Genomic DNA, 14,145 nt, shown 5'->3' on the forward strand with positions numbered 1-14,145 from the left:
TCCTTCCTCTCCACAACCTGTCAGTCCCATGGCCTACCCTCCTGGAATTCCCTGTGTCTCATCCAAACCTCCTCCAGTCCCTTCCCAACTCCTCCCACCTGGGCCCTGCCCAGCCTCCTGCTTGGGCCTGGGGCCTGCACTCTCACCCTTCCAATTTATCTTTCTTCACACAGAAGCTTTTTCACACACACATATGACCCTACACTCTATCTCTCAAAACTCTTCTGTGGCTCCCCAGCACCCTCAGAACAAAGTCCAAACTCAGTTTGCATTCAGGTCTTTTTACAACCTGGCTCTTGCCCTAGCCAGCCATGCCTCCCAGCAACAGGCTGAGGCAGGTGTTTTCTGAACACACACACACACACACACACACACACACACACACACACACATCTCCCCCAACTCAAAAAGTCTGCCTTTCTACGCTTGTTTTTAACTTGGGAGGATATGTATGTCCCCATTTCTGGATACCTGAGGTCCCTGATTAGAGACCCTCCCGGTCAACCCTTGCCCCTGAGCCACCCGACCTCTCCAGGGTTCCACCACGGGGTGGGGGAGGGGTCTAGCTGGGCACCCCACCCCCCATTCCAGCCCAGGGCTCAGGTCTCCAACAACAGAACCAGAGCCACTCAGCAACGCCGGAACCCACTTGGGGGGGCCTGGGGGCCCTCGTCCCAAGCCGGGAGGGCTTTGGGGGCGGGGTGCAGCCCCTCGTGGACTCGCCGTGTGGCCGAGAGGGCTGAGGGGTGCCAAGGAGGCAGGGGCCAGACTCGTAGGGGGCGTCACGAGCGAGGTTCTCTTGCCCCTGCTGGGGGGGCCGCGGGGCCGGCGGCGACGGGGCGGGCGGCCTCGACGACAGAGCCTGTGGCTTGTGGATCCGGACAGGGCCGTGGCAGGTGGCAGGGGCGCCATGGACACCATCCAGTCAGAGACTGACTGTTACGACATCATCGAGGTGCTGGGCAAGGGCACCTTCGGGGAGGTGGCCAAGGGCTGGCGGCGGAGCACAGGTGAGATGGTGGCCATCAAGATCCTTAAGAACGACGCCTACCGCAGCCGCATCATCAAGAATGAGCTGAAGCTGCTGCGCTGCATGCGGGGCCTGGACCCCGACGAGGCCCACGTCATCCGCTTCCTCGAGTTCTTCCACGACGCCCTCAAGTTCTACCTGGTCTTCGAGCTGCTGGAGCAAAACCTCTTTGAGTTCCAGAAGGAGAACAACTTTGCGCCCCTCCCGGCCCGCCACATCCGGACGGTCACCCTCCAGGTGCTCAGAGCCCTGGCCAGGCTCAAGGAGCTGGCCATCATCCACGCCGACCTCAAGCCTGAGAACATCATGCTGGTGGACCAGACCCGCTGCCCCTTCAGGGTCAAGGTGAGCGCAGCTGCCCAGGATGGACACTCCAGGGCTTCGCCGCCCTCTTCCTGTTGCCTCTCCCTCCTGCTGGCTCCAACTCCTTTCACTGTCCCAGCCCACTTCTCAGGGAATTTTTTGCTTTCTTTCTTTCTTTCTTTCTTTCTTTCTCTTTCTCTCTCTCTCTCTCTCTCTCTCTCTCTCTCTCTCTCTCTCTGTACTAGGGAATTGTGCACAGGGGCATTCTACCTCTGAGCTATATCCCTAGCCTTTTAATTTTTTAATTTTTATTTATTTATTTTTTGCAGTACTGGGGATGGAACCCAGGGGCATCTCTGAGCTACACCACCAGCCCTATGTTTTATTCTTTCTGTATTTTGAAACTGGGTCTCAATAAGTTGCAGAGGGCCTCACTAAGTAGCTGAGGCTGTCCGCGAACCATGATCCTCCTGTCTTAGCTTCCCAAATGCTGGGATTACAAGCGTGTGCTGCCAAGCCTGGTTTTTTTTTTTTTTTTTTTTTTTGGTACTGAGGATGGAACCTTTCTACCTCCAGGATACACTTCCCAGAAGACCCATTTTTATATTTTTTATTTGGAAACAGGGTCCCTTAAGCCAGAGAGGCTGGATGTGAACCTGCAATCCTCCTGTCTCAGCTTCCCAAATACCGGGATTACAAGCGGGCACCACCACACCTGGCTGAGTGCGTGTATCCGAGGAACACTGAGGCTGACGCTGACTGAATAAGGGCCTTGTAAAGCACAGCAAAGGCTTTGGTTTTGTTCTGTGGAAGAGGGAGCCATGATGGATTCTGGGGAGGGGAGGGACGTGGTCAGGTATTAACAGGCTGCCTCTGGCTGTGTGCGGGGAATAGTCCAGAGGTGGTGCGTGGGAGTGAGGACACAGAGACTGTTCTGGTCCAGGGGGGAGCCCTGCATGACGGAGCAACGTGAGAAGGAGATGTGGGTGGGTTCTCGGTAGATTTTGGAGCTACAGACAACAGGATTTGTTGGTGGTTCTGATATGAAGAGGAGAGAGGAAAAGAGGCCTTACCTCGAGGGGGATGAAGCTGCTGGCCAGAGCAGCTGCAACCATGGTAGCATGAGTGCTGGTCGCCATCACCTCCACAGGCCCGCTCCACCCTGACCTGTGCTGGACGCTGGGGCATCTCTGCACTATCACTGGATCCTAGCGCAGAGCTGGGGTTAGTGCCCAGTGCATGTCTGTCAGAACCAGAGACAAGAAAAGACAGAGCATTCTGCCCCAAGAGATGGACGGATGGAGACCCAGGGGAAGAGAGACTTTCACAGACCCAGCAAGGGACAGGCAGCACAGATCGCCAGCACCTGGCCAGCGTGGGCAGCCCTACCATGTGGGATAAACAGATGCTGGTCAAGTGCTCAGAGTCACTCAGCCTCTCAGGGACCCAGGCCTCAGATATCCAGCTCAAAGTCCAGATTAAGAAGCATTTCAGGAGCCGGGCGTGGTGGCGCACACTTGTAATCCCAGCATTCGGGAGGCTGAGACCTGAGGATCGCGGTTCGCGGACAGCCTCAGCTACTTAGTAAGGCCCTCAGCAACTCAGTGAGACCCGGTTTCAAAATAAAGAATAAAAAAATAGGGCAGGGGGTGTATCTTGGAGGTTGAATGTCCCTGGGTTCCATCCCCAGACCTGCAAAAAAAAAAAAAAAAAGCATCTCAGGGCCAGGCATAGTGGCACACGCTTGTAATCCTAGCATTTAGGAGGCTGAGACAGGAGGATCACAGGTTCAGGGCCAGCCTCAGGTACTTAGTGAGGCCCTCTACAACTTAGTGAGACCCTGTTTCCAAAGAAAGAATAATATATAGGGCTGGGAGTGTAGCTCAGAGCTAGAATGACCCTGGGTTCTTTCCCTAGTACCACAAAATAAAATAAAATAAGCATTTCAGAGCTGGGTGTGGTGGTGCACACTTTTTATTTTTTTATGGTACTGGGGTTCTTGGAAACCCTTCTACTTCTGGGCTACACTCCCAGACCTATTTTTTATACTTTTTTTTATTTGGAAACAGGGTCTCTTAAGCCAGCGCGGCTGGCCTCGAACCTGCGAGATGCTCCTGTCTCCGCCTCCCAAGCGCGGGGATTATAAGCGTGCGCCACCTCGCCTGGCTGGTGCACACTTCTAATCCCAGTACGTGGGAGGCTGAGACTGGAGGATGGCAGGTTGAGGGCTGGCCTCAGAAATTTAGCAAGGCTCTCAGCAATTTAGCAAGACTCTGTTTTCAAATACAAAATAAAATAGGGCTGGGGGAGAAGCATGGAGGTAGAATGTCCCAGGTTTAATCCCCAGCATAAAAAAAAAGCACTCTATGATACTATCTTCTGCAAGTAGAAGAATAGGGATGGCCGAAGGGAAAGCGAAGGAATGCAGAGAGGGAAACTGAGACCGTGATGGAGAGGCCTGGAGACCAAGGGAAAAGACGGCAGGGAGCGCCATCCCAGAGACCTGGAGAGAGAGAAAGGCTTTCACCATCACACTGCACGTTCAAAGTGACGGTGACCACCATGCAAGGGCTCCTGCAGGGTGTTAGCAGGGCCTGGTGGTGAACACAGAAGACCACCTGGTCTTCGGACACAGAGATGAAGACAGAGAAGGACACTGGGAGACCAGAGCCAAGGATTGAAGAGACAATTGCAAAGGAAGAACAAGAGGGCCCAGGATAGCCGGGCGTGGTGGCGCACGCTTGTAATCCCCGCGCTTGGGAGGCGGAGACAGGAGGATCGCGCAGGTTCGAAGCCAGCCGCGCGCGCTGGCTTAGGAGACCCTGTTTCCAAATAAAAATGTAAAAATAGGTCTGGGAGTATGGCCCGGAGATAGAAGGGCCTCCAGGAACCCCAGTACCACCAAAAAAAAAAAAAAAAAAAAAAAAGAGGGCCCAGGATAGCCGGGCGTGGTGGCGCACGCTTGTAATCCCAGCGTTTGGGAGGCTGATGCAGGAGGATCGTGGTTCCCAGCCAGCCTCAGCTACTTAGTGAGGCCCTTTGCAGCTCAGTGAGACCCTGTTTCAAAATAAAGAATAAGATATAGGGCTGGGGTGTAGCTTGGAGGTAGAATGCCCTTGGGTTCCATCCCCAGTACCAAAAAAAAAAAAAAAAAAGAGGGCCTGGGATGTGACTCAGTGGTGGAGCGCTTGCTGTACATGTGTGAGGCCTTGGCTTCCCACCCCAGCACCATAAAAATAAATAAGTAGCCGGGCATGGTGGTGCACGCTTGTAATACCAGCATTTGGGAGGCTGAGACAGAAGGTATCGCACAGTTCGCGGACAGCTTCAGCTGTTTAGTGAGGCATTTTGCAGCTCAGTGAGACCCTATTTCAAAATAAAGAATAAAATATAGGGCTGGGGGTGCAGCTTGGAGGTAGAATGTCCCTGGGTTCCATTGCCAGTACTGCAAAAAATTAGTAAAAAAATGAATAGCTGGGCGTGGTGGCGCACGCTTGTAATCCCCGCGCTTGGGAGGTGGAGACAGGAGGATAGCGCAGGTTCGAAGCCAGCTACGCTGGCTTAAGAGACCCTGTTTCCAAATAAAAATATAAAATAGGTCTGGGAGTGTAGCCCGAAGGTAGAAAGGCTTCCAGGAACCCCAGTACCACCAAAAAAAAAAAAAAAAAGAATAGCCAGGTGCATGCCTGTAATCTCAATAATGCCCTTGGATTCAAACTTTAATAGTGAAAGGAAGAAAAAGAAGAAAGAAAAGAAAGAGAAAGAAGGAAAGAAAAGGAAGAAAAGCAAGCAAGCAATCTGGGTGTGGTGGTACATGCCTCTAATCCTAGTACTTGGGAGGCTGAGACAGGAGGATTGCAGGTTTGAAGCCGGCCTCAACAATTTAGCAAAACCCTGTTTCAAAATAAAAATAAACCAGGTGTGGTGGTGCACGCTTGTAATCCCCGCGCTTGGGAGGTGGAGACATGAGGATCCCACAGGTTCGAGGCCAGCCGCGCTGGCTTAAGAGACCCTGTTTCCAAATAAAAAGTATAAAAATAGGTCTGGGAGTATAGCCCGGAGGTAGAAGGGCTTCCAGGAATCCCAGTACCACCAAAAATAAAATAAAATAAAATTAAAAAATAAAAATGGTTGGGGGTATAAATCAGAGATAGAATGCCCAAGTTCAAACCTCAGTATATATATAAAAAAAAAAGGGCATGAGAGAGCTACAAAGGAGAAAGGACAAAGGACAGGAATATAGAGCCCTGCATGAGTGATGTGTGTATGTATGCCTCTACCCCATTAAGATGTATGATAAAATGCCGGGCGTGGTGGCGCACGCTTGTAATCCCTGCGCTTGGGAGGCGGAAACAGGAGGATCGCGCAGGTTCGAAGCCAGCCGCGTGCGCTGGCTTAGGAGACCCTGTTTCCAAATGAAAATGTAAAAATAGGTCTGGGAGTGTAGCCCGGAGGTAGAAGGGCTTCCAGGAACCCCAGTACCACACACACACAAAAAGATGTGTGATAATAATGCACCAATAAAAAAATTTAAAAAGCCTCTATGTCTGTTCATTCCCTCCTCCCTGGGTCCCTTCTGTGCGCTGGGCTCTGCACTGGGGCTCTAGAGATGTAGCATTGAACAAAACAGCAAAAGCCCCTATCCTTGTGGGACTGGCATCTTCTGTTGGTAAGAAAAATGATGAACTCAGCCGGGTGTGGTGGCGCACGTTTGTAATCTCCGCGCTTGGGAGGCTGAGACAGGAGGATCATGCAGGTTCGAAGCCAGCCTCAGCTACTTAGTGAGGCTCTCAGCAACTTAGTGAGACCCTGTTTCCAAATAAAATATAAAATAGGTCTGGGAGTATAGCCCGGAGGTAGAAAGCCTCTGGGTTCCACCCCAAGTACCACCAAAAAAAAAAAAAAAAAAAAAAAAGATGAACTCAACAAAAAGGCAAAATAGTGTGTGAAATCGGTGTTTAGAGCCATAGTGAAAAGCAGGGCATAGGATGGCCGGGGGAGGCCTCCCTGACAAGGTGGCATCTGAGCAAGGACCTACAGGAGCAGAGGGAGCAGCGTGGCTGTGGGCAAAGCCACACACGTGGTGGGAGCAGCCAGGGCACGGGCTGAGCAGAGCCTGCGTCGGCGTGTTCTAGGGACAGCGAGGACCTGCGGCCCAGGGAAGGTAAGCGCCGGGCCAAGTGGATGGAGTCAGGCAGAGGTGGCTGAACAGCTGTTGGAGTTTGTGGGCTGTGGTGAGGAAGACTATGGGTTTTTTTTTTTTTTTTTGCTTTTTTTTGTGTCTGTGTTTGGTACTGGGGATTGAACCCAAGAGCATTCTCCCTCTGAGTTATACCCCCAGGCTTTTTTTTTTTTTTTGGTGGTACTGGGGGTAGAACTCAGGGGCTTTCTACCTCCGGGTTATACTCCCAGACCTATTTTATATTTTATTTGGAAACAGGGTCTCACTAAGTTGCTGAGAGCCTCACTAAGTAGCTGAGGCTGGCTTGGAACCTGTGATCCTCCTGCCTCAGCCTCCCAAGTGCTAGGATTACAAGTGTGTGCCACCATACCCAGCTTTATTATTATTTATTTATTTATTCTTATTTTTTTTTGTGGTACTGGGGATTGAACTCAGAGGCATTCTACTTTGGAGCTACACCCCAAACCCAATTTTTATTTCTTATATCAAAACAGGGTCTCACTAGGTTGATGAGTCTCAGTACTTGCCAAGGCTGTCCTCAAACCTGCAATTCTCCTGTCTCAGCCTCCCAAGTACTAGAATTACAAGCACAAGTGTGTTCCATCCCCAGTGCCACCATGCCCAGCTATCTCTTTTCTTTATATTTATTTATTTATTTATTTATTTTATTATTATTATTTTTTGTGGTACTGGGGATGGAATCCTTCTACCTCTGGGCTACACTCCCAGGACTATTTTTGTATTTTTTTTAAATTTGGAAACAGGGTCTCTTAAGCCAGCAACGCTGGCTTTGAACCTGTGTAATCCTGTCTCCACCTCCCAAGCAATGGGATTACAAGCGTGCGCCACCATGCCCGGCTCTCTTTTATTTTTGAAACAGTTGTGGAGGGTCTCACTAAGTAGCTGAGGCTGGCTTTAAACCTGCAATCCTCCTGTCTCAGTCTCCAAATACTGGGATTATAAGCATGCACTACCACATCGGGCTTACCCCCCCCCCCAGCCTTTTAAATTTATTTTTATTTTTAATTTATTTAGTTAATTTGTTTATTTAAGTATATGTTACTAGTGATGGAACCCAGCGCATCCTACCTGTGAGCTACACCCACAGCCCTACTTTATTTTTATTTGGAAACAGGATTTTACTAAGTTGCAGAGGACCTCACTAAGATGCTGAGGCTGGCCACAAACCTGCAGTCCTCCTGTTTTAGCCCACTTCAAATGTGTGCTACCATGCTCAGCTCTTTATTTTTATTTTGAAGCAGGGGCTCATTAAATTGTTGAATGTCTCACGGAATTGCTGAAGTTGGCCGCGAACCTGAGATCCTCCTGTCTTAGCCACCCAAATACTGGGATTACAGGTATGCGCCACCATGCCTGGCAGGACTTTGGTTTTTATCAAGGAATGAGGCTATGGGCAGGGAAGGCCCAACATGTGACTCAGATGGCCACAAGATTCCCCAGGATGCATGTGAAGGACCGAGGGAGGGCAGCGGGAAGGAGCAGGGAGACCACAAGGAGGCCTCTGTTGGTCCAGGTGGGGACACTGAGGAACAGCACCTGGGTGGGGATGGCAGACCAGAGGCAGAGCCAGCAGAATGGGAATCTGTGCAGGAGATGGAACTAAGCCAGGAATGGTGGCACATACCTGTACTTAGTACTTGGAAGACTGACACAGGAGGATCACAAGTTCCAGGCCACCCAAGGCAACTTAGACCTGTTTCAAAATAAAAAGGGCTGATCACACCTGGTTCCATCCCCAGTACCACCAAAAAAAAAAAAAAAAAAGGAAAAAAAAAAGGACTGGAGGTAGAATGTCCCTGGGTTCAATCTCTAGTACTACAAAAACAAACAAAACAAAACTGGGCGTGGTGGCTCACACTTATAACCTCAGTACTTGGGAGGCTGAGACAGGAAGATCACAGGTTTGAAACCAGCCTTGACAATTTAGCAAGGCCCTCTGCAACTTAGGGTTTGAGGGTTTAGCTCAGAGGTAGAATGCCTCTGGGTTCAATCCCCAGTGACACACACACACACACACACACACACACACACACACACACGCATGATAAAATAGCTGGGGGGCTGGGGATGGTGGCGCGCGCTTGTAATCCCAGCATTTGGGAGGCTGAGACCGGAGGATCGTGGTTTGTGGACAGCCTCAGCTACTTAGGCCCTTTGCAACTAAGTGAGACTCTGTTTCAAATAAAGAATTAAAAACAAAAATTGGGCTAGGGGTTTAGCTCAAAGGTAGAATGCCCCTGGGTTCCACCCCCAGTACTGCAAAAATAAATAAGTAAATAAATAAATGATTTAAAAAAATAGGGCTGGGGGTGTAGCTCAGAGGTAGAATACCCCTGGGTTGAATCTCCATTACTAAAAATAAATGAATGAATGAGTGAACGAATGAATGAATGATAAAATAAAAGGTGTGGGGATACAATTCAGTGGTAGAGTGTTCCTAGGTTCAATTCTAAGTTTCTGGAAAAAGAAAAGAAAAGGAGAGAGCCAGGCATGGTGGCGCACGTTTGTAATCCCAGCATTAAGGAGGCTGAGACCAGAGGATTGCGGTTCGCGGCCAGCCTCAGCTACTTACTGAGGCTCTCCACAACTTAGTGAGACCCTGTTGCAAAATAAAGAATAAAAAACAGGGCAGGGCGTGTAGATCGGAGGTCGAATGCCCCTGGGTTCCATCCCCAGACCCGCAAAGAGAGAGAGAGAGAGAGAGAGAGAGAGAAAGAAACAACAAAGATAAAATCTCACAGGCCAACAGGTGTGAGATGCCAGGGCTGGCCAGATCGGCTGTCCCGCAGCGCTCCCTGGCTCCTTACCCCTGGTCGCCTGCCCTCCTCTCCACAGGTGATTGACTTCGGCTCAGCTAGCATTTTCAGCGAGGTACGCTACGTGAAGGAGCCGTACATCCAGTCCCGCTTCTACCGGGCCCCCGAGATTCTGCTGGGGCTGCCCTTCTGTGAGAAGGTGGACGTGTGGTCACTGGGCTGCGTCATGGCCGAGCTGCACCTGGGCTGGCCCCTCTACCCAGGCAACAATGAATACGACCAGGTGCGCTACATCTGTGAGACCCAGGGCCTGCCCAAGCCACACCTGCTGCACGCCTCCCGCAAGGCTCACCACTTCTTCAAGCGCAATCCCCACCCCGACGCCACCAACCCCTGGCAGCTCAAGTCCTCAGCGGATTACCTGGCCGAGACCAAGGTAGGGGCGGGCGGGGTGAGTGCTGCCCGTGGGGGGCTGCCGAATCGAGAACCATCTAGGTTAGACCTCAGGGAGCAAGAGAGGAGTGGAGGTCAGTTAGGGGGTTGTCACAGCAAGAAAGATCTGGATGAAACCAAAGGTGAGGCTGGAAAGCCGAGGGTCGTCTCTAGGGGCTGTTGCAGCAAGATATTATCTGGGACCGGCTGCAGGGAGGAGCCGGAGATGGGGGGCTCAGGTACGGGCTCCTAAAGTAAGAGTGATTTGGGCTATACCACAAGTGTGACAGCAGGATGAGGTTAGCTTCTCAGCTGGCCTGGGCTCTCAGGTCAGCACCTTGTGCAGCAGGAGGGATTTGGGTCAGATCATAGAGAAAACAGTTGTGGGCTTGGGTGCAAGAGTTGCACAGAAAGAGGGATGTGAGACCCCAGGAGGCATTAGGGGTTGAGGGCAGCAGCCCGTCTGCTCCCTGTTTGCAGCCATCAAATCTGTGCAGCAAGCCGGGTGTGACGAACATGCCGTTTATGTAGTACTTGGGAGGCTGAAATACGAGGCTTGAAGGCTCGATACCAGCCTCGATAATGTAGTGAGACTCTGAGCAATGTACCCAGAGCCTGTTTCAAAACAAAAAATAAAACAGAGCTGAGGGTAGCTTGGAGTAGAATGATCCTGAGTTCAGGGGGGTCGGATATGAGATGAGAATGTGGATGAGAATGAACATGACTATCTGGGTTAGACAGCAGACGGGAAGTTAGGGGCCACCTATGGGGGCTTTTACAGCAAGGAGGGTTTCAGTGAGACCAAAGGTAGGACAGAAAGTTCATGGCAGCTCCTCTGATTAGCTCCATGGCTGGGGCTGGTAAGAAGGGAGGCCTGGAGGGTGGGATCAGGTATGGAGGTTGTAGCAGCAAGAGGGATCTGGCTTTTTTTAACTGAGGATTGAATCCAGGGGTATTCTATCTCTGAGATACACCCTCAGCCTTTTTTTTTTTTAATGTTTTAATTCTAAAATAGGGTCTAAGCTGGGCGCAGTGGCACACACTTGTAATCCCAGCACTTAGGAGGCTGAGACAGGAGGATCATGCAGGTTCGAAGCCAGCCTCAGCTACTTAGGGAGGCTCTCAGCAACTTAGTGAGACTCTGTTTCCAAATAAAATATAAAATAGTTTTGGGAGTATAGCCTGGAGGTAGAAGGCCCCTGGGTTCTATCCCCAGTACCACAAAAATATAAATAAATAAATAAACTAATTAATTAAATAAAACAGGGTCTAACCCGGGCATGGTGGCCCAAGCTTGTAATCCCAACATTTAGAAGGCTGAGACAGAAGGATCGGGGTTTGCAGCCAGCCTCAGCTACGTAGTGAGGCCCTTCGCAACTCAGTGAGACCCTGTTTCAAAATAAAGAATAAAAAAGTAGGCCTTGCCGGGCGTGGTGGTGCACGTTTGTAATCCCCGTGTTTGGGAGGCGGAGACAGGAGGATTACGCAGGTTCGAAGCCAGCTGCGCTGGCTTAAGAGACCCTGTTTCCAAAAATAAAATAGGTCTGGGAGTGTAGCCCGGAGGTAGAAGGGCTTCCAGGAACCTCAGTACCACCAAGAATTAAAAAAAAAAAAGTAGGCCTAGGGGTATAGTTCAGAGGTAGAATGCCCTTAGGTTCTATCCCCAGTACCACAAAAACAAACAAAAACCAAAAAACAAAAAAACAAACAAAAAACAAACCAGAGTCTAGCTAAGTTGCTAAGGCTGGCCTCAGACCTGCGATTGATCCTCCTGTCTCAGTCTTCCAGGTACTGGGTCACAGGTGTGTGTGTAGACTTGACTCCAGGGAGAACCAAAGGTGTAAGGTGGGCCCTTTGCTGGCTGCTGGTAGGGGCTGGTCCCATGGCTCTGGAGAGGCCTGGAGAGTGTGGTATGGAGCTTGGGTCAGTGAGGGCCCTGGGTTAGGTGACAAGAGGACCAGAGCCCAGCCAGGTGTCCTTCCTGCAGCAGCCGGAGAGCCCTGGATTAGGCCAGAGGAGTTTCAGTAGGCGGGATCTGGGGCAGCCCTCCAGGCAGCAAGAGACCTCTAAGATCACAGAATCAGAATTTAGGGGTCATCTGTGGACCTCAAAGGAGTGTCTGGGGCCCAAGGCCTAGCTGCATTATCAATCCGGTGTCCCCCACCCTGGGCCCCTGCAGGTGCGCCCTCTGGAGCGTCGCAAGTACATGCTCAAGTCCCTGGACCAGATAGAGACGGTGAATGGTGGTGGGCCGGCAAGTCGGCTGACCTTCCCGGACCGTGAGGCGCTGGCCGAGCATGCTGACCTCAAGAGCATGGTAGAACTGATCAAGCGCATGCTGACGTGGGAGTCGCACGAGCGCATCAGCCCCAGCGCGGCCCTGCGCCACCCTTTCGTGTCCATGCAGCAGCTCCGCAGTGCTCACGAGGCCACCCGCTACTACCAGCTCTCGCTGCGTGGCTGCCGCCTCTCGCTGCAGGCAGAGGGCAAACCACCCCCGCCCGTGGTGGCCGCTGCCGAAGACGGGCCCCCCTACTACCGCCTGGCCGAGGAGGAGGAGGCCGTGGGCATGGGCAGCGTGGCAGGCAGCGTGCCTTTCTTCCGGGAGGAGAAGGCACCGGGCATGCAGAGGGCCATCGACCAGCTGGATGACCTGAGCCTACAGGAGGCTGGGCGCGGGCTGTGGGGCGAGACCCGGGTGGACGGGGTTCCTGACATGTTGGCCCCGCTCAAGGCAGCCACTGGGGGTCGCCGGGTTCCTGATTCTGGCCCAGAGCCCATCCTGGCCTTCTACGGCAGCCGCCTGGCTGGCCGACACAAGGCCCGCAAGCCACCCGCAGGCTCCAAGTCTGACTCCAGCTTCAGCAACCTCATCCGGCTGAGCCAGGCCTCACCTGAAGATGCCGGCCCTCACCGGGGCAGTGGCTGGGAGGAAGGACAGTGCCGCGGGGCCTCTGCTGAGCCGCCGCCAATCCCACAGCGGGAGGGAGACGGACCCAACTTCAAGGATATGACCATGGATGCTGAGGTAAGCCAGGTGGGTGTGGGCAGAAGGTGGCTCTGGGTCAGGGCCTCCCCTTAGACCTTGCTCCAGAGTTGAGGGCACAGACAACCGGGCCTTGTGCCCCCATACATCTGCATTGTCTGCAGCTGGCACAGGCTCCAACACACAGTAACCCACCATCACGATGTGGTAAGGCTTGGCACACACTAACCCATATTCAGGATATAAGGTTCACTGGGAAGCAGTGGTGCACGCCTGTAACCTCAGTACTTGGGAGACTGAGACAGGAGGATGGCAAGTTCAAGGCCAGCCTTAGCAATTTAGCAAAACTCTGTCTTAAAATAAAAAAATAAGCTGGGTGTGGTGGCGTACGCTTGTAGTCCCAGCATCTGGAGGCTGAGACAGGAGGATCGCGGTTCGTGGACAGCCTCAGCTACTTAGTGAGGCACTCCACAACTTAGTGAGACCCTGTTACAAAATAAAGGATAAAAACAGGGGAGGGGGTGTAGCTCAGAGGTCGAATGCCCCTGGGTTTCATCCCTAAACCCACAAAAAATAAATTAATTAAATTAAATTAAAAAATAGAGGCCTGGGGGATATAGTATGCCCCTGAGTTCAGTCCCCAGTAAATAACACAAACACACACAGACACACACCCTAAAGGATATCAGATTCAAGTCAAACATGGTGGTGCACACTTGTAATCCCATTACTTAGCAGGCTGAGATAGGAGGACCACAGGTTGGAGGCCAGCCTCAGCAAGTTAGCAAGATACTCTTTCAAAAAAAGTAGATCTTGGGCGGTAGCTCAGAGGTAGAGTATCCCTGGGTTCAATCCCCAGTCACACACACACATACACACACCATAATAAAGTTCGGCAAAGGCTCACCCTAAGTGCAGGCTTGACTCCCTCAGAAAGATCTCAGGGAGGCCCAGCAGCCATGGACACTTCTTGCTGACGATGCCCCTTCTCTCCTCCTCCACAGAGGTCAGGCCCTGAGCTCTTTGACCACAGCAACTGTCCTACAGAGTGGCTGGGCGAGCCCGACTGGACCCTGGAGGGCATCAGGGGGCCGCGGGCTCAGGGGCTCCCACCCCGCCACCCCCATCCACATGCTCCCCCCCGGGCCGCCAGCTTCTTGCAGCATGTTGGCGGGCACCACTGATGGCCACCCACCCCTGCCCGTCACTGGGAGCTGCACTAGCTGGGCTTGGCATCCCTTCCCAACCCGAGTTGCTCCACAGAGCCACCCCCAAATCCACAAATTATTCTTACAGAAAGTTATCCAGAAATTTCCTATCCCCACCCCCACAGCGCATGCCTGTGCTCACCCATGGGAGGCCTTTGGGGTCTGGCCCGTGGCCCCTCGGCCAGGGAAGGCAGGAATAGGGCTGCACCCCACTGGCCCTGACCCTT

The 14,145-nt window shown here is 52.1% G+C and overlaps 1 protein-coding gene across 1 annotated transcript; it reads left to right on the top strand.

The window, feature by feature from the left end:
* Positions 1 to 533: 533 nt before the first annotated feature.
* HIPK4 (homeodomain interacting protein kinase 4) lies at positions 534 to 13,894 on the top strand (the record flags this gene model as incomplete). The annotated part of the gene is made up of 4 exons (XM_080704257.1): positions 534 to 1,375; positions 9,372 to 9,728; positions 11,904 to 12,752; positions 13,715 to 13,894. The coding sequence occupies exons 1-4, from the start codon at positions 911 to 913 to the stop codon at positions 13,892 to 13,894; spliced, it is 1,851 nt and encodes a 616-aa protein (XP_080560383.1). The 5' UTR covers positions 534 to 910.
* Between the last annotated feature and the right edge of the window lie 251 nt (positions 13,895 to 14,145).

This window comes from Muscardinus avellanarius (genome assembly GCF_963383645.1).
Source record: "Muscardinus avellanarius genome assembly, chromosome: 10".
Classification (NCBI taxonomy): Eukaryota; Metazoa; Chordata; class Mammalia; order Rodentia; family Gliridae; genus Muscardinus; species Muscardinus avellanarius.